Source organism: Amblyraja radiata, chromosome 14, assembly GCF_010909765.2.
Source record: "Amblyraja radiata isolate CabotCenter1 chromosome 14, sAmbRad1.1.pri, whole genome shotgun sequence".
Taxonomy (NCBI): Eukaryota; Metazoa; Chordata; class Chondrichthyes; order Rajiformes; family Rajidae; genus Amblyraja; species Amblyraja radiata.
This window is the reverse complement of record NC_045969.1, coordinates 17868361-17889253: the sequence shown is the minus strand read 5'-3', so window position 1 is coordinate 17889253 and position 20893 is coordinate 17868361. Positions and strand designations below refer to the sequence as shown.

The window sequence follows — 20893 nt, the reverse complement described above, 5'->3', positions numbered from 1 at the left end:
AAGTACATGTCCAGAGACACTCAAAATGAGGTGGCCCAAAATCCACCAAGAGCTACCAATTCAGAGGGGCTAGATGATATCCCTGAGGTGGGGACCGGTGTTCCTGAGATAACCAGCATTTCCGAGGTGGTGACCAGAGTTCCAGAGGCAGCACGCTGCAACGCAGGTGGTGAGCAGAGAAGGTGTCTGGGAGAAAACACCTTGGCAGATTCAACAGGCTCTGATGCTTCTGTGCCAGCTGGTAGACCAAAACGTGAAAGGAGAATTCCCAATCAATACGATGATTTTGTATTATAGGTTATAGTTTTGCTTAGTAATCATACAGATGAATATGACATTTGGTCAGAGGCAAAGGAAGCCTACAGGTTATTGTTTGAATTAAGGGAAAAAAATAATTTGTTTGTATTTGTACGTTTAGCTAGTATTTCATAGGCTATGCTGTATTTGGCTAATAAAGCCAACATATTAATTCTTCAGGGTAAATAATTGTTTAATTGTGCAGCTGTGTCGTCCCAAGAGCTATAGCGGCTCTGAACCGGCCCTAATGAGTGCCCCCCACCCACCCCCTTTGGACAGTCTCCCTCAGATGGTCACGTCAATCAATTCAGCTTGCTTATTTATGTATTGTATTTATTTACCTTTCTTGTACATCAGTGGAGCTGCATACTAAATCTCGTTGCACTGACGTGCAATGACAATAAAAGATATATTATTATTATTATATTATTATGATACTGTTTATTATAATACTATTTATTATAATCAAGGAATTTATTAAGGTTACAATAACGAAAAAGTTGCATTGTTGCATTTAAAGAAATAGGATGAAAAAAAGGCAATGCATCTGTTTCGTGAGTTATTAGAACACATTAATTTTTAAGTTTTATACTGGTAAAGGAGGGATGTCATGATGATGAGATGATAATAATATGCAAATATCTTGACCTTTGTATCAGCTGACTTGGAGGTCAGATCGCATGTGCGCTATCTAAGCCATGGCAGGAGGCCATGGTCTGGTGAGATAATAAACACGGAGTTCAAAGAATATAGCCTGTAAATATTGTGCATCATTATTATTCCACATCTGAGGCCAAGATGTGACAAGTACCTTCTGATTACAATAGACAATAGTCAAGTCACATTTATTTATATAGCACATTTAAAACTCTCGTTGGCCAAAGTGCTTTACATTTGTTATAAGAATAGTATAAACAAACAAACTACATACATATATACATATAGCCCTCGCTCAATAGGTGCAGGATTAGCCAATTCAGCCCTTCAAGCCAGCACCGCCCTTCAATGTGATCATGGCTGATCATCCACAATCAGTACCCCGTTCCTGCCTTCTCCCCATATCCCCTGACTCCGCTATCTTCAAGAGCCCTATCTAGCTCTCTCTTGAAAGTATCCAGAGAACCGGCCTCCACTGCCCAGGCAGAGAATTCCACAGACACAACTCTGTGAGAAAAAGTGTTTCATCGTCTCCGTTCTAAATGGCTTACCCCTTATTCTTAAACTGTGGCCCCTGGTTCTGGACTCCCCCAACATCGGGAACATGTTACCTGGCTCTAGCGTGTTCAAACCCTTAATAATCTTATATGTTTCAATAAGATTCCCTTTCATCCTTCTAAATTCCAGAGTAAATTGAATTGAATTGAATACCTTTATTGTCAGTCAGACCTTACGGTCTGAACGAAATTTTGTGCCTGCAGTCATACATACAATCATACAATAATAAACAACAATAAACACAAATTAACACCACCACAGTGTATCCTCCAAGCACCTCCTCACTGTGGTGGAGGCAAAAATCATAGGGCTGCAGTCTCTTCCCTCCTCTTCTCCCTCTGCGCTGAGGCGATTCCCCACCGGGCGATGGTACAACAGTCCCGCGGCTCACCGAATCCCGCAAACGGGCCGGCTCAAACACCGCGGCCCGGGGGTGGTCGAAGCTGCCGCCCTCCAGTCCAGCACACGCAGCACTGGCCCGCGGCTCAACCCCGGACTCAGGTCACCGCCTCAGAACGCCGTCCCAGCCACCGGAGCACCGTTCCAGCCCCGAGCCGGATCGCCCTCACGTGAGTACCATTCCACCCTCGGGCTGGGCCACTCCGACGGGAGTGCCGTTCTCCCTCGGGCTGGGCCACTCTGACGGGAGTGCCGTTCCTCCCTCGGGCTGGGCCACTCCGACGGGAGTACCGTTCTCCCTCGGGCTGGGCCACTCCGACGGGCCACAGTCCCTCACGGGAAAGTCTCTCAGCCCCTCGCCAGGCCGCTCTCACGAGAGCGCAGTTCCAGCCCCGGGCTGGGCCACCCTCACGGGAGCTCAGGGCGAGTCCTGTCAGCTGCCTCCAGAGTCCCGAGGTCGCCGGCTCCGCCATTAGGCCTCAGTGTAGACGGAGGCAGAGAAGGGGGATACGACAAAAAGGTCGTATTCCCCCGAAGGGAGAGACAGCAAGCCCCGTTTCACCCCCACCCCCCCCACATAAACACGACCTAAAAACCAAAAACGTAACTAGACAAAATGAAAAAAATACAACACAAAAAAGTAAAAGACGTAATAAGAAAGAGTTGGTAACATCATCAGAAAGGAAAGCAATTGTAGGCGAGCCGCAGCCGTTCCCGGCGCCGCCACTTCCGGACAAGCAAGCCCAGCTGCTCCATCCCGGGAACATCAATTGCCCCATGATTACATCAATTGCCCCATGGGACTGCATCATGACTGTTGACAATCATTACTTAAATGCAGTAAGCTGCAATTTGGCTTTAACATGGCTAAGTATCCTGAGGTTGCACATATTGCAGTGTTTCTTTGATTTGTTCATGTTAATTGATGCTGTCTGTAAACACATTGTTTTTTTCAATTAAAGGTCTAAAGTCACATAAGCACAATTGGTTGTTCTGTGCAAGTATGCATAGGGTATATGAAATGTTGAATTTGTACAGAGTTGAGGTACAAGGCATGTTCTTCCAGGTATTTGATACGGGTGTGGGTTGGTGGACGGGTGGTTATCTCTGCTCTGGTAAAATGATGGCATTGCTGACTTGGCTCCTGGTCACAGTTGTCTGCTCCATCTGCTTCTGGTCATCTTGGTTGCATTACTCTTGAACTTTTGGAGTTTGAGGAATTGGATGCCGAATAGCTGCTGGACCCTCATAAAATGGGAGGCTTTGGATGCTGCATTTCTCCTGGGCTGGAGGTTCATTTGATTCTTTTCTTCCATTACAATGGGTATTCTCTTTTTCCTTTGTCCTAACCCTTTCACTTTACACTTCTTGTGCTTGTGGTGCCAATGGGGTTGCACACCAATGTCATTTGACAAGGAACAGATACTGATGTCTGTCTGGGACATTTGATCCTTTCTGGAGTTATTGGAAGTTATTTTGCTTTTGGAGGTACTTTTTTTCCCCTCTTCACTATCTTCCATTCCTTCTGATCACATTCTTGGCTGGAGAGGAGAATTGCTTTCCTTTCTGATGATGTTACCAACTCTTTCTTATTACGTCTGTTCAACCAAAAGACGATCTGTGGGTGGCTTACCTTTGCTGCACAGACAATTGCAATCTTTCATCAGGTGATCTTCCTGCTTGCAGCTTCTGCAGATGATTGCACTTACAAATGTGATTCATTCTGGTTTGTCTTGCATAAACCATGTGGGCATAATTTTCTCTGATTGCCAAGCTGAATGCTGAGTGGATAATGGCTCCTTTGCATCTAGTTTAAGCCTACATTAACCTTGCATTCACTTCTTCAGATCAGAGATTGTTGATGCAATCGAAGTTCACTGCTCACTCGATGCATCTCAGATCAGATAAGATTATTATCATATACACCAGAGTAATGAAATTCCTACTTTTCCTGAAGCTCAAAGTAAACAGTAAATGCAAACAGAACAGAATGAGAAGCCAATTACTAGTGACGTTATCACCTCGCCTCAAGTAACTGCTCATATTGGGGCCGGGGTTGAAGCTTGTAATTCTTCAACATTGCTGTTACAACACACTCATGAATTGATCGGACATGGAGGAAGACATTTCATGCTATCAAAGCTTTGGACTTATGTTTTGAACTATATACTGGCTATCATGCCTGATTTTAAGGGTTTGGTGCACACGGGACGACTTTTAATTTAAACCAGTGTTTTAATATGATTCATAATCTAGTTATGCTTGCTTGTAGAATGCAAAAGTGAAGATGGAAGAATCGATGAAGAATTCTGATTGCGGATATATAGTGCATGCTATTTTTTCCTCGTTAGTATAGTGTTTAGTATCCCCGCCTGTCACGCGGTAGACAGGAGTTCAATTTCCCGACGAGGAGCCACGGGGTTCTATACCATGATTTTTTGCTTTTTGATACATGTTAAGCCTTCATGGCTACTTTTTTTGATGTTTATTAGTAATTGCCTCGTTATATACTCGGAACAATTAGGGGCCAGTAAGTAGTGGCCATTTGGCTTGTTTTGTGTGTCATTGATGATGGCATGTGTCTTTAAATTTTAGACTGCCCGTTATATTGTGGGTGGGATTTATGACGTGTTTTAGGGCGTGTTTTGGTCTATGTATTTAGTTTTAGTTTGGAGGAGCAGCGAGAAGGTTTACCCTTTGACCATGCGACGTGTAACGGAGACACGAGGAGTTTTCTAATGTTTAAAGTAATAAGCTGGAATTCGATGAAGATTGTGGTAACGTTAGAAGAAATTTGGATGTATCTTACTGTTTTCTATCAACAATAAAGCATTTATTCATCAAAAGACTGTGTTTTGAAGACTTATCTGTGAAGAAGCTCTGAAGGTCTCTGTGGGTGAGCTCGCATGCATTTCGAAGACATTCCCCTTAATCATGCTTGTCCATTTAGCGGCTAGAGGGTTAATTTCTCGAACGATATAAAAATCGGCCGCTACAAACACTACTACCATATTATCGACGTGTACACGTGATTTTGAATTTAACTGGTCTTGCTATCTTCACTTTTTGCCCCACTATCACACCACGTCTGTCAAGGACCTCAAGGAGAATACATTATTGGAATAACCTTGTAAATCCCTCAGTTCCAAAACAAACATTCTTTTGATACCAAGTACATGACGTCAAACAGCATAAACAAGGGCTTGGATCATGGTGTATAACATCCCAGTCCATACCATAATGATTAATGAAAAACCCAAAGTGGTGAGATACCACCTGTGCCACCAATACAGGGAACACTGGACTTGTTCAGCAAGGTTATTAACACAATAGAATCAAACTGTGATCTATCGACTTGTGGTGGATGTAAAAAACGATTGCCTTTTTCACAAGTGTTGCATTTTCCCATGCTAGGTATTTGCCTAGTGATATACATGGGAGGACTGAAATAGATGGGAGGACTGATCTCCATCCTGCTGATGCTCAACCTGACATTCAAGGGCTTGCACATCAACTCTTATTGGAGGCTGACAGTTTCAAAGTTAAAAATAGCTGGAAGAAAATGCTTCATAGTTGGGAGAAGTGACAGCAATCAAATTTTAAAGCAATAACATAATGATGACACCACTGTGAGCTGACTGGAAATCACTAATAAAGAATGTGAACCCATGAGTGGTCAGAGGAGAAGAAAGATATGTGTGATTGTGCAAGGGAAGCAGAGAATATATAATATGAGAAAAAAACATGCTAGAAGAGGCCTGAACTTGGGGATTAAACATTATCATCCACCCTGGGTTAGAATTATATCCCGTATTCTGGTGTTAGTGCAGTTATAGGTACAATAGAACAGAATCTTTATTGAAATAAATTGTTGATAAAGAATAAGTAAAGAATACTTGAAATAAACTTGGAAATTGAGACAAGGGGTAGATATGTGAACTTTATACTATGTCAACCGTCCTAGAGAAATTTTAAATTAAGGAAGAATTGGATAGATATTGAGACACTCCCAAAGACCTGATCAACTTGAAGTAGTACAAATTACTGGTCATTCAGATTACTGGCTAAAATATGGAACTGTAAAGACAAATAGCAGGATGACTACGAGGCTGGAAATACAGGCTTACTGGAAGACCAGTTAGAACTAGTTTAATATTGCCGTCAAGCACAAGCTGCAAGCAGAATTGAACTATAATAAATGCATGATTTGATGCTGCTTAACATAGAAACCTAGAAACATAGAAAATAGGTGCAGGAGTAGGCCATTCGGCCCTTAGAGCCTGCACCGCCATTCAATATGATAATGGCTGATCATCCAACACAGTATCCTGTACCTGCCTTCTCTCCAAACCCCCTGATCCCTTTAGCCACAAGGGCCATGTCTAACTCCCTCTTAAATATAGCCAATGAACTGGCCTCAACTACTTTCTGTGGCAGAGAATTCCAGAGATTCACCACTCTCTGTGTGAAAAATGTTTTTCTCATCTCGGTCCTACAAGATTTCCCCCTTATCCTTAAACTGTGACCCCTTGTTCTGGACTTCCCCAACATCGGGAACAATCTTCCTGCATCTAGCCTGTCCAACCCCTTAAGAATTTTGTAATTTTCTATAAGATCCCCCCTCAATCTTCTAAATTCTAGCGAGTACAAGCCGAGTCTATCCAGTCTTTCTTCATATGAAAGTCCTGACATCCCTGGAATCAGTCTGGTGAACCTTCTCTGTACTCCCTCTATGGCAAGAATGTCTTTCCTCAGATTAGGAGACCAAAACTGTAGGCAATACTCCAGGTGTGGTCTCACCAAGACCCTGTACAACTGCAGTAGAACCTCCCTGCTACTATACTCAAATCCTTTTGCTATGAAGGATAGGTATTAACAACCTGCACAAACTCCATGGCAGGTGATTATTATTGTTCATACAAAAATAGACTGCACATGGCTTATGTAGCACATAACACTAGAGCACAATGTGGGAAAAACAGCTTACCTCACTATGTATTCACAGTGCATGTGAGGGAGAAATAAGAGAAAGTAAATAAAGAATAATATAACAATAATGTAAACATTGGATCAAAGAGCATCTACCCAAGTACAAACGTCTTCCAGGTTGACCAACTTGTAATAAATAGAATTTGATTTGAAGGTGAATTCCAGAATCCATACGATTTCTTTCCATCTACAGACGTGCCAATTTTTCTCGGATGCCTAGAAATATAAATACTGATGCATGTTCATGATCATCATCTATGTGTGGAGGGACCAAGTTAGGTTGCTGGTGATTTGACTGCCTAGGAACTTCAAGTTGTCAACCAGTCTCCCAGACATGGTTGTGTGTCATAACCCCCCCCCCATCTTCCTTAGGTCAACAAGTAATAATAATAATAATAATAATACATTTTATTTATGGGCGCCTTTCAAGAGTCTCAAGGACACCTTACAAAAATTGAGCATGTAGAGGAAAAACATGTAAGGGAATGAAATAAATAGTAGAGTCATGACTAGTACACAAAGTAAAGACAGAATTCAATACAAAACACAGTATGAGGCAATTAATGCACAGATGAAAAGGGACGGGGACGTGGGGCTAAGGATAGGCAGAGGTGAAGAGATGGGTCTTGAGGCGGGACTGGAAGATGGTGAGGGACACGGAATTGCGGATCAGTTGGGGGAGGGAGTTCCAGAGCCTGGGAGCTGCCCTGGAGAAGGCTCTGTCCCCAAAACTGCGGAGGTTGGACTTGTGGATGGAGAGGAGACCGGCTGATGTGGATCTGAGGGACCGTGAGGGTTGGTAGGGGGAGAGGAGGTCAGTTGGTCCAGCTGACAACAGTGGAATCATCAACAAACTTAAAGATCGTGTTGTTGTTGTTGTTGTTGTTGTTGTTGTTGTTGTTGTTGTTGTTGTTGTTGTTGTTGTTGCTGCCACAAAGTCATGGGTGTACAGGCAGCTGAGCCCTGAGGGGCGGCAATCATGTGGGTCAGGATAAAGGAGGTTGCATGATTAACTCTGACTGAGATCTGCCGGTCAAGAAGTTCAGAAGCTAATCACAGATGGAGCCCCGAGGCATTGGTCCAGAAACTTAGAGATAGTGGAACATAGTGGAAGGGAGATGGTGTCCTCCATGGACCTCATTTTTTCCTGTGCTCAAGCTGTCTAGGGACTGGTTTGTCCAAGAGACTGGGTCAGATGTGGGTCACAACCGATCTTTCATCGCACTCCATTATGGTCTATGTTGCTGTGTGGAAGACAAGTCACTTTATTTTTCTTGGGGACTGGAATGATGGAGGTTTCCTGGATACAGATGGGATAGTAGACTGTTGAAGAGAGAGGTTAAAGATATCAGTGAAGGTTGGCCAGTTGATTGGTGCATGATTTCAGAAATTGTCGAGGAACTCCATTCATGCCAACCAGATCTAACTGAGTTGCATGGAACTGAGCCGGTGGGAGATGGGCGGGGATGCTCCTCAGTGGAACTTTGTTTGCCTGTTTTCTTCTGTAAAGAAAAGTCAACATATCCACAACGGAGGTGTGGAGTTGTACATCTGCACCATCTATAAATGTGGACATTTGGGATGATGCATAGAGTCTGTGCCCTCCCCACTAGGTTTGCAGCAACATGAAACATCTCTCAATTGTTCCATTACCAATTACCTAGTAAGTCCTGATAGCAGAGGATGTCTATTATTGCAATCTGATGCAGTAAAAAGAGCACTTTCTTCATGAAAATCATATGGTTCATGCATAAGAAAACAAATTGCTGGAAGAAGACTGCGGGTCAGGCTGTATCAATGGAGGGAAATGAACATATGCTGTTTTGAAGCAGGACGCTTAATTAGCAAAGAATAATAACAGGAAAGTTATGGTATACTTTATACAAAAATAATAGACCATAGCTGCAATACTGTGTGCAGTTTTGGTTACCACATTATAAGAAAGATATGATTGCGCTGGAGGTGGTGCAAAGGAGATTCTCTGAGATGTTGCAAGTTATGGAGTAATTCAATTATGATGAGAGACAGTATAGCCTAGGTTGTTTTCCTTAGAACTTCCACTTCTTTAGAATACCCTTATATTAGACCACTGCAAAAACATAAGTGTCCTAGCTGGGAAAAGCATTGTCAATAGAGACCGTGTTTATAAACATAATTTTGGCTGTACGGGTCACAGTCATTAGTTTCCTATTCATATAACCATATAATCATATAACAATTACAGCACGGAAACAGGCCATCTCGGCACTTCTAGTCCGTGCTGAACACTTACTCCCACCTAGTCTCATCTACCTGCACTCAGACCATAACCCTCCATTCCTTTCCCGTCCATATACTTATCCAATTTATTTTTAAATGATAAAATCGAACCTGCCTCCACCACTTCCACTGGAAGCTCATTCCACACAGCTACAACTCTCTGAGTAAAGAAGTTCCCCCTAAACTTTGTTACCCCTAAACTTTTGTCCCTTAATTCTCAAATCATGTCCTCTAGTTTGAATCTTCCCTACTCTTAATGGAAAAAGCTTATCAACTCTGTCTATCCCTCTCATAATTAAAAAAACCTCTATCAAGTCCCCCCTTAAACTTATGCACTCCAAAGAATAAAGACCTAACTTTCTCGGTAACTTAGGTGCTGAAACCCAGGCAACATTCTAGTAAATCTCCTCTGTACTCTCGCTATTTTCCTATAATTTGGCGACCAAAATTGTACACCATACGCCAGACTTGGCCTCACCAATGCCTTGTACAATTTTAACATTACATCCCAACTTCTATACTCAATGCTCTGATTTATAAAGGCCAGCACACCAAAAGATTTCTTTACCACCCTATCTACATGAGATTTCACCTTCAGGGAACTATGCACAGTTATTCCTAGATCCCTCTGTTCAACTGCATTCCTCAATTTTCTACCATTTACCATGTACGTCCTATTTTGATTTGTCCTGCCAAGATGTAGCACCTCTAACTTATCAGCATTAAACTCCATCTGCCATCTTTCAGCCCACTCTTCCAAATGGCTTAAATCTCTCTGTAGACTTTGAATATCTACTTCATTATCCACAACACCACCTATCTTAGTATCATCTGCATACTTACTAATCCAATTTACCACACCATCATCCAGATCATTGATGTATATGACAAACAACAGTGGACCCAACACAGATCCCTGAGGCACCCCATTAGTCACCGGCCTCCAACCTGACAAACAGCAATCCACCTGGTCTGGTCTCTCCCATTCAGCCACTGTTGAATCCATCTTGCTACTCCACCATTAATACCCAACAATTGAACCTTCTTAACACACCTTCCACGTGGAACCTTGTCAAAGGCCTTACTGAAGTCCATATAGACAACATCCACCACTTTACCCTCATCAATTTCCCTAGTAACCTCTTCAAAAAATTCAAGAAGATTAGTCTAACATGACCTTCCAGGCACAAATCCATGTTGACTGTTCCTAATCAGACCCTGTTTATCAAGATGATTATATATATTATCTCTAAGTATCCTTCCCATTAATTTGCCCACCACTGACGTCAAACTAACAGGCCTATAATTGCTAGGTTTACTCTTAGAACCTTTTTTAAACAATGGAACAACATGCGCAGTACGCCAATCCTCCGGCACCATTCCCGTTTCTAATGACATTTGAAATATTTCTGTCATAGCCCCTGCTATTTCTATACTAACTTCCCTCAATGTCCTAGGGAATATCCTGTCAGGACCTGGAGACATCCACTTTTATGTTTTTCAAAAGTGTCAGTACTTCCTCTTCTTTGATCCTCATAGTTTCCATAGCTACTTGTTTCCCTTACCTCACATAATTCAATATCCTTCTCCTTGGTGAATACAGAAGAAAATAAATTGTTCAATATCTCCCCCATCTCTTTTGGCTCTGCAGATAGCTGTCCACTCTGACTCTCTATGGACCAATTTTATCCCTCGTTATCCCTTTGCTATTAATATAGCTGTAGAAACCCTTTGGATTTACTTTCACCTTACTTGCCAAAGCAACCTCATATCTTCTTTTAGCTTTTCTAATTTCTTTCTTAAGATTCTTTCTACATTCTTTATACTCCTCAAGCACCTCATTTACTCCATGCTGCCTATAATTATTGTAGATCTCTCTCTTTTTCAGAACCAAGTGTCCAATTTCCCTTGAAAACCATGGCTCTTTCCAATTATTACTCTTTCCCTTCAACCGAACAGGGACATAAATATTCTGTACTCTTAAAATGTCACCTTTAAATGTCCTCCATTTCTCTTCTACATCCTTCCCATAAAACAAAATGTCCCAATTCACTCCTTTTATATCCTTTCGCATCTCCTCAAAGTTAGCCTTTCTCCAATCAAAACTCTCAACCCTTGGTCCAGTTCTGACCTTCTCCATAATTATATTGAAACTAATGTTATTGTGATCACGGGACCCGAAGTGCTCCCCAACGCATACCTCCGCCACCTGTCCCGTCTCATTTCCTAACAGGAGGTCCAGCACTGCCTCTTCTCCAGTAGGTACCTTTATGTATTGCTGCAAAAAACTATCCTGCACACATTTTACAAACTCCAAACCATCCAGCCCTTTTACAGAATGTGTTTCCCAGTCTATGTGTGGAAAATTGAAATCTCCCACAATCACTACCTTGTGCTTACTACTTATATCTGCTATCTCCTTACATATTTGCCCTTCCAATTCTCGCTCCCCATTAGGCAGTCTATAATACACCCCTATAAGTGTTGCTTCACCTTTCCCATTTCTCAGTCCCAAATAGCCTCCCTAGACGAGCCCTCTAATCTATCCTGCCAAAGCACTGCTGTAATATCTTCCCTGACAAGCAATGCAACACCTCCACCTCTTGCCCCTCCAATTCTATCACACCTGAAGCAACGAAATCCTGGAATATTTAGTTTCCAATCACAGCCATCCTGCAACCATGTTTCACTAATCGCCACAACATCATACTCCAGGCTCTAAGCTCATCCACCTTTCTTACAATGCTCCTAGCATTAAATTATACACATTTAAGAAACCCACCCACTCGTATTCTCTGGTTATTATCTTTTTCTTCTTTCTCCCCTACATGTTGGGTCTGAGTGCTTCCCTTCTCTGCCTCCTGCCTCACACACTGTCTACTAGCTTTCTCTATTTGAGTCCCTCCCCCCAACCGTTCTAGTTTAAAGTCTCCCCAGTAGCCTTTGCAAATCTCCCCGCCAGGATATTGGTCCCCCTCGGGTTCAAGTGCAACCCGTCCTTTTTGTACAGGTCACACCTTCCCGAAAAGAGGTCCCAATGATCCAGAAACTTGAAACCCTGCCCTCTGCACCAGTCCCTCAGCCACGCATTTATCCTCCACCTCACTCCATTCCTACTCTCACTGTCACGTGGCACAGGCAGTAATCCTGAGATTGTTACTTTTGCGGTCCTTCTCCTTAACTCTCTTCCTAACTTCCTAAATTCTCCTTTCAGGACCTCTTCTCTTTTTCTACCTATGTCATTGGTACCTATATGTACCACGACCTCAGGCTCCTCTCCCTCCCATTTCAGAATATCTTGGACACGTCCCAGCTCTGTCAAGGGCAAAAATGTGGAGGAGGCTGGAGAGTGGCGGCGCTGTTAACAGCTGCGGCTCGCCTGAAGTCCGTCTGTCTTTACTTTTTTCTGTTGTTTTTTTTGTCTTGTTTTGGTTAAGTTTTATTTTGTTGGGTTGTGTTAGAGGGGGGGTGAAACATGTTCTCTGTCTCTTCCTTCGGGGGAATGCGACTTTTTCGTGTCGTATCCCCCTTCTCTGCCTCCGTCTGCGCTGAGGCCTAATGGCGGAGCTGGCGGCCTCCAGCCTGCGACTGACCCCGAGGCTCCGGAGGCAGAGCCAGCCAGGACTCACCAACGAGAGGCTGGCCGTCTTCGGGGCTAAGGCAGCGGTGGCCCGACTTGCTGGTGCGGCGTTCTGGCTTTCGGCGGCGGCCTGGAGCTGATGCAGCGGGGCTCGGAGCTGAGACTGCGGGACCCGGAGCTGGGGCGGCGGCCCGGAGCTGGGGCGGCTGCCCGGAGCTGATGCTGTGGCGGGCCGTCTCGGAGCGGAGACGGCGTTCCGGCTTTCGGCGGCGGCGACATCACCACGGAGGTCCGCTGGACTGGAGGGCGGCATCTCCAGCCTGGATCGATCGTCTCAGCGCAGAGGGAGAACAAGGAGGGAAGAGACGGAGACTAAGACTTTGCCTCCATCACAGTGAGGATGTGCTTGGTGAACTCACTGTGGTGGATGTTTAATTTGTGTTTATTGTATGTTTTGTTTTTATTGGTTCTGTGTATGACTGCAGGCAACATAATTTTGTTCAGACCGAAAGGTCTGAATGACTATAAAGGAATCTAATCTAATCTAGAGGGGGCGAGGGGGGGGGGGGGGGGGGGGGGGGGGGGGTTGAAACACAGGAACATCAAAACATCTCTGAAGAAACTTGAGACAGAAATTGAAAGTTGGAAAGCAATGAAAAGAAAATACACTGGCACTTTAGAGTCAGTTTACCTGCATTATCTAGAACCAGCACAGTTTCCATTTTATAAAATGACCTGGATTAAAAAAATTATACAAAGTGCTCAAAACGGAAAATAATATAATCTAAGATAATGGGATAATGTAATCTAAGAATGCCTTGCTAATTCAATTATGTTAAGTGTACCAGAAAGAAATATGATCAACATAAACACTCTGAATGGTGTTGAAAAGTATGATGATGAACTTAAAAACACCTTAGTTTCCAATGTGATTCAACACTAAAATATCAAGCCAATGCAAAACAGCTAATCAGCAAAACAGTGTGACTGGTTATATATCCTCCTCACTGACCATCAACATAGGTGAATCTCAAGGATGAGTGCTTAACCCCCTGCTCTCTTTACAGCTGAGACTGTGTCTAAGTACAGCCATAAGGCCATCTATAGATTCGCCCATGTGGCATCACTGTGGTTGCCGAATCGTGGTGGTGATGAGTCACAGTACAGCAAAGAGTTCAAACATCTGTTTGAGTGGTGACGCAACAACAACCACTCACTCAACATTAACAAGACAAGGAACTAATTGTTGACTTCAGAAATGGCAATCGGAGGCCACATCCCCGTTTTCATCAGTGAAAGCTGTTGGAAAGAGTTAAGGGCCCTTCCCACTGTACGAGGTAATTCAAGAGTTCTCCCGAGTTTAAAAAAAAAATCAAACTCGTGGTAAGCACGTAGAATGTACGTAGCGGGTACGTCGGAGACCGGGACGTCTCTTAGCGGCTCGTAACGCTAACCAAGGGTAGAGAGAGCAAGGGGGAGAGTGAGGTGGGAGGGAGAGATGGGGGGAGAGAGAGAGGGGGGGAGAGAGGGGGGGGGGGGGGATGAGAGAGAGGGGGGAGAAAGGGAGAGAGCGAGAGGGAGAGAGATGGGGGTAGTGAGAGGGGAGAGAGGGAGGGAGAGAGGGGGAGAGAGAGAAGGAGGGAGAGAGAGAGGGGGAGAGGGGGAGAGAGAGAGGGAGAGAGAGAGAGAGGAGAGAGAGAGGGAGAGAGATGGGGCAGAGAGAGAAGGGGGGAGGAGAGAGGAGAGAGGGGTAGAGGGGAGGGGACGAGGGGGGGAGAGGGGGGACGTAGAGAGAGAGGGGTTCGGGGAGAGAGGGGAGAGAGGGAGAGAGAGGGGAGGGAGAGAGAGGGGGAGGGAGAAGGGGAGAGAGAGAAGGGGAGAGAGAGAGGGGGAGAGAGAGGGGGCGAGCGGGAGAGAGGGCGACAGAGAGAGGGAGAGAGAGAGAGGGAGGAGAGAGAGAGGGGGAGAGAGGGAGGGGGAGAGAGAGAGGAAGATAGGAGAGTGAGAGAGAAGGGGAGAGAGAAGAGAGAGGAGAGAGAGAGCGGGGAGACAGGGGAGAGAGAGAAGGGGAGAGAGAGAGGGGGAGAGAGAGGGGGGGGGAGAGGAGAGAGAGCAGAAAAGAGGGGGAGAGAGAGAGGAGAGAGAGAGGGGAAGGGGAGAAAGGGGGGTGAGGGGCGAGAGAGCGGAAGAGAGGGGGGAGAGAGGAGAGAGAGGATAGAGAGGGGAGAGAGAGAGAGAGAGGGAGAGTGAGGTGGGAAGGAGAGAGAGAGGGGAGAGAAAGAGAGGGGAGAGAGTGAGAGAGGGGGGAGGGAGAGAGAGGGGGGGAGAGAGACAGAGAGGGGGTGAGGGAGAGTGAGGGGGAGTGAGCGAGAGGGAGAGAGAGAGAGGGGAGAGAGAATGGGGGAGAGAGGGGGATAAAGAGGCAGGGCTACCAACTCTCATGCATTGAGCGTGAGAATCAAGCATTTTGCCAAATTCTCACGCTGATCACAAATTTCTCACGCTCTGTCAGATGCGGACGGGGAACAGGGCTGGCGAGTGTTTGCCGGGCTGGCGAGTCGCTTACTGCAGCTCCGGCCATGGAGCAGCCTCAGTGCAAGAGCCCTGGGCCGTCGGAGGCATCGGAAGCGTTGCGCCGCTGCCGTGATAGTCTCTGTGCCGAATTCGCCCAGGTGACTGGCGTGGATCAGGTTGCGGCTCGGTACATCTTGGAGGACAACCAGTAGCTGCTGGAAGTAAGTACCAAGCACTGGGTAGAAACGGTGGACGATAGTGGACTTCAAATGGGAGTGGTTGGAGAAAGCATCCTGCTTGCCTGATAGATTTTCACTTACTGTAACTGCAGGAAAAATGTTCCCGCTGTTGGGGGAGTTCAGAACCAGGGGTCACAGTTTAAGAATAAAGGGTAGGCCAGTTAGGACTGAGATGAGGACAAACTTTCTTCACGCAGAGAGCTGTGGAATTCTCTGCCACAGAAGGCAGTACAGGCCAATTCACTGGATGTTTTCAAGAAAGAGTTACATTTAGTTCTTGGGGCTAACGACATCAAGGGGTATGGGGAAAGAAACTGGAAAGAGGTACTGATTTTAGATGAACAGCCATGATCATATTGAATGGCAGTGCTGGCTCAAAGGGCCGAATGGCCTTTTCCTGCACCTATTTTCTATGTTTCTATGCTTGAGTATATGGCAACAAAACTTGATCACTTGATTTTGAAGCATGATGGAGGTATAATGTAGTCATAGAGTGATACAGTGTGTAAACAGGCCCTTCGGCGCAACTTGCCCACACCCGCCAACATGTCCCAGCTACACGACCTGTTTTTGGTCTACACCTCCAAACCTGTCCTATCCATGTATCAGTCTAACTGTTTCTTAAATGTTGGGATGGTCCCTGCCTCAACTACCTCCTCTGGCAGCTTGTTCCATACACCCACCACCATTTGTGTGGAAAAAGTTACCCCTTAAAAAGTTACCTCTTAAAAATATTTCACATAAAAAACATTGAAATCATACTTCTACAATGCACTAAAACGTGATTTTAATACATCAAATTTCAAAAAGTCCCTACCCTGGGAGGGGGGACACCCCCCTTCCACACCCTCTCCCCACTCGGTTGCTCCACTCCCTCACGGGGTTCCCCCAAGGCCAGAGATCAGTGATCGCTCAGCCTCCCCACTTTCAAAAACGCTCCGCGGCCCCTGGTTCAGATGGAGAACACTGCCAGATGTGAGCGGGGAACTGAGGCCAGTTGTCCGTGATGTCTGGATCCCAATGCTCAGCGCTTCATGTTTCAGAGTTGGCTAATGATATTTATTTGTAATTAGCCTGATTTGTAATTAGTTGACAAAACCTTAATTTATTCATCCAGAATATCCAGGGGGATGGGATAAGTGTAATATTAAAATGCCATGCAAGGTGTCAGGCTGTCTGTCACAACATACAGCCCCAATAACCCATTATTTCCTTCAGTTAAATATTGGGAAGGTAGCACTATTGTCATTTGCCACTCAACTATTATGTTTGTTTACCTCACTGACTATTTCTAAACCCGTCCCCCCCCCCCTCCAATTCTTTTGACAGGTTGAATAGAAATGTCCCCTATCTTGTTGTTTTATTAATTGAACACGTAGATGAACATCCTCATGGAGTGTAATCAGATGGAAATTTATTCAGATACGATATTTAAGAGCTTGTTCAAAGAAGGAGTGATAAAGATACTTGCAGGAGAATTTGTGAGGAGATTATTATTTGTCTTTAGTTTTAGCTTGAACCAGGATATCTGAAGATTCAATGTTTAATATAGTAATTGTGCTGATACTGACCCCAACCAACCACGTAATGAATATCATCCATTCCGGAGGTTTTCTTTTATACCATTTAATGCCATTTAAATTTCACTTGGATTTCAATCACTTCAATGAAAAAGTAATTGGGAATAGGGTGCATTGGAACAAAAATTTGCCCTCGGTACATATTAACTGTAATATAATAATGTATGCGTGTTGGTAGGTGCAATCAAAACAAATATCTTTTTATCATTGTTGTGTTATGAATACCACAGAAAATATTATGTACTCTCAAGATCACATGTAATAGAATAATATTGCTTAAATATATAGTTATTGGACTTTGCATTTCGGAAAAGTCCCAGCTGAGAGGAAGACAGCAAAATACTGAAAATATTGGGGGTGAAAATGACTTCAGGACAGTTTGTTAGGAAAATGAGGGTAATAGACATAGAAACATAGAAAATAGGTGCAGGAGTAGCCCATTCGGCCCTTCGAGCCTGCACCGCCATTCAATATGATCATGGCTGATCATCCAACTCAGTATCCTGTAATGATAACAGAATACTTATACAGCTGAGTGAGTATAATTTATGGATGAGAAATTGTGTTCAACCAATTGATGACTTATTTGACAAAGTAACTAGCATGTTAGATAACAAGGAAGCCAATGGATGTAGCAAATTTTGTTATACATAATTTGGTCTGTGAAGTGCCCCATAAAAGATTACCGCATTAGGTAAGCATCTGTGGACTTGAACGTGATAGGTTAAGTCCAGGGTGTCAGATATGGGGGTTATGTGTGGGCCAGATATATTGTCAGTGCAGAGGAGCTAAGAACAAGGCCAAGTGTGCATCCAGAGTCAAGGTCTGGAATCGTACTAAGTGTGCAGTCAAAGCTGGGACAATGGGAGTGTTCAGCACTGGGAACCTAAGCAGGTAAGCAGCTATGACCAGGGTATTTATAATAGGGGGTCAGGTGTAAGGCTGGACTCAGGGGCAGGAATGAGAGAAGTTATGCAACTAGAGTCAGGGTCAGGAGTAGTACCAGGTGTGCAGTGAGACACAGGTTGGTCAACATGGGCCAAGTGTTTGATTACAATCTGATTTCCATACATGAATACACTAAGATCATTCATGTGCTGCACATGTGATTAGACCTGGGCTCTACTGCGGAATGTAATTAGGAATGTAATTTAAAGCATACATATTGCATTCAAGTGTAAGTTAAAAGACTCGCTACATTATGCACCATATTGCACAATTTCAAGCTGAAAAATGCAAAAGCTTCATACCAAAGGGAGGAGACACCCCCCCCCCCCCCCCCACACCCCCCCCCCCCCCCCCCCCTCTCCTGGTTGCTACGCTCTCTCGGGCTTGGTCTCTCGCAATTTCTCACTCCCAACTCTCACTCAATGTTGGCAGCCCTGGAACAAAACACTCTCCAACCCGTTGCAATCTACACTATGCAACCTGCAATAGAGCCTCTTGCACTACCTTGCACTACCTTGTTTTTGCATTGAAGTCAACGATTAGTTCCTTATTCTTGTCAATGTGGAGCAAATGTTTTTGTTGCGGCATCACCTAACCAGATGTCCTATTTCTTTCCTGTCTAATCACCGCCACAATTTCTTAAGTTTTCATTCTTTGTGAAATGTTGTGTGCCATTTGTTTTTATGCGTTTGTCCGAATGCACGCGCATGTGATGCTGCTGCAAACAAGATTTTTCATTGTACCTCACAGTAGTTATGCAGATGACAAAAAACTGCACTTGATCCATTTAAAAATAATCATTAATGAGATGTGGTGATTGTTGCCAATGCCAGTATTTTTTCCTATCCTTAATGATGTCTGTCCTGAGAATCAACTACAATGGTGAGTATGGAGTCACATACTGCCAGACATCTTAAGGATGGCAAAATTCCTTCCCCGAAACACACCAGTGAAACAAAAGTGTTGTGTTATTGTTGCTAAGATTGGTCACTTTTAAAAGAAAAATCCTTGTTTATTTAATGGCATAAATTTACATTTCCCATCTGCCACAGCGATCGATGCCTCTGAATCAATCGCCTTGAACTCTGGCCGCTCGACCAGTGCATTATTAACCACTACTCTTCAATTGAATTCTATGTGCAGTTCTGGTCAACATACACACAATAAAAGCCATTGTCAATAAATCACAAGAGAGGCATGCAGCAGATTATAAGAGGCTTTGCTAATAAAAGCCAAGTGGATGATGTTCAGTGTAAAGACGGCATTTCCGGTTTGGATTTGACGCATTTGAGATGTGAACACTGGAGATCACCAAAGGGTAAAGAAAATCGCTTCAGATTAAATGACACTATAGCTGGATTACTGATTGGTAACACATTTCTGCGTTCCCTTGAACTGCGTTCTCAATTATTTATGACAAGGAGCTTCAAGTATACAATTTACATTTAATTGGTGGCGGTCCGCCTAGTAACTTTAGAACAAGCACATACAATACAACGTGATATAACCACATGGCAGTCTGTTAAAACCGTCGAACCCACACCCTGTTGGGAACCAATTGACACAGTAATATGTAAATCCGGCTAACACAAAGAAAATCAGGATTTACTGAAGAAGGAAAAAAAGAAAAACTGCTGCATGGAGTATAGAGGTTGTCGTGGAATGAATCCTCCGAACGGAAAAGGCAGGATTGGACTTCATCGCAATTATAACATTTCTGATAACGAATATCAGAAGCATGCGAATCGGTTTAGAAACTTCAACTTGGTTCTGAACATAAAGCACTCAACATTTGTGTCGGCAAAATAAATAGGGCTGCCCGGGGCCCTTTAATACAGTGGATTTCTTCTTATCTCACGTGAAGAGTTATAACAGCTAATGACTTCAGGAAATCAGTCGTAAGTGGTTATCTGACGCGCACTTTACCTAACTGTTTTTGGGCGGCGAGATTAATGCCATCGATTTTGGGGAATAACAACCAGGTAAAGGAGGCATTTACATGACCAAGTATAACTTAAAAATACTTACTCGGGAAAGACTCGTGCGATTTTAGGGGGAGTTAAAAAAAAAAAAGGGAGGGAGCGCTTGTTTTAAACCAAAAACAACAAAGTATGAAGTTCTTGCTTTTCGCCACCATTTAATCAGTGTATTTGGGGAGTTTACATGACACGGTTCGAGCACAACCAAAGCTGACCGTTGTACCTGTTTTTGTTTGACTGGCTGCTCGCTTTGCCGTCAAGGGTCGCGACTGCAATGTCAGCAAGCTAGCCCTCTGTCCTCCCCTCCCTCTGTTTCAATATGTGCAGACGTGGTGTGAACTGTTCGATTGAGAAAGAGCAACCAAAAAGTAGGTAGCGATATCCTTTTTCTTTTGGCGTTCGGTTTAGTAGGTCGCTTTCACTTTGGGCACGGTAACGAGGTCGTAACTGGGCTGTAATTGCCTAATTTGCAGCATATATATATAATATATAATAATTTAATATGTTTTAAAAATATTTTGGAACATCCTGGCAGAGTTCTTGAAAATGATTTTATTTTTCAACCGCTTTGTTTTTAACGCGGAATATCAGAAAAAAAAATGTTTTAATAGAAACATCAACGCACGGAAAAGCTTCTTCACCTGACAACCCTTTTATTAGTTTTCCGGTTTTCATTTATCTGAGCGAGTGATCATTTTTCGGGGGTACAGAAATAGAAAATGTTAGTACTTGTCCCGCACCTTGAGTCATAGTTGTTGTACATAGAGCCATATTTGGAGAACATGAGAGGCTGTTCGGCCCACCGCGTCTATTCTGACCATTATGCTTTTACATGGCCAATTCCACTTGCCTACTTTAATTTCATATCCCTTTATTCCTTGCTCATTTAAGTAC

General features: G+C 43.9%; 1 protein-coding gene across 7 annotated transcripts in view; it reads left to right on the top strand.

Moving 5' to 3' along the window:
- Nucleotides 1-19738: 19738 nt before the first annotated feature.
- st3gal6 (ST3 beta-galactoside alpha-2,3-sialyltransferase 6) overlaps nt 19739-20893 on the top strand; it is a 74383-nt gene continuing 73228 nt past the window's right edge. For 2 of the 7 annotated variants that reach the window (XR_004413966.1, XM_033032654.1), the window contains exon 1: nt 19749-20002. Coding sequence is in view for 2 of the 7 variants with exons in the window: in XM_033032652.1 (XP_032888543.1) it covers nt 20319-20367 (49 nt within the window). In the remaining 5 variants the exon portion in view is untranslated. Of the gene's footprint in view, nt 20003-20193; nt 20368-20893 lie in introns of those variants that run through there. The other 5 variants (XR_004413961.1, XM_033032652.1, XR_004413964.1 and 2 more) reach the window with 3 other exon arrangements.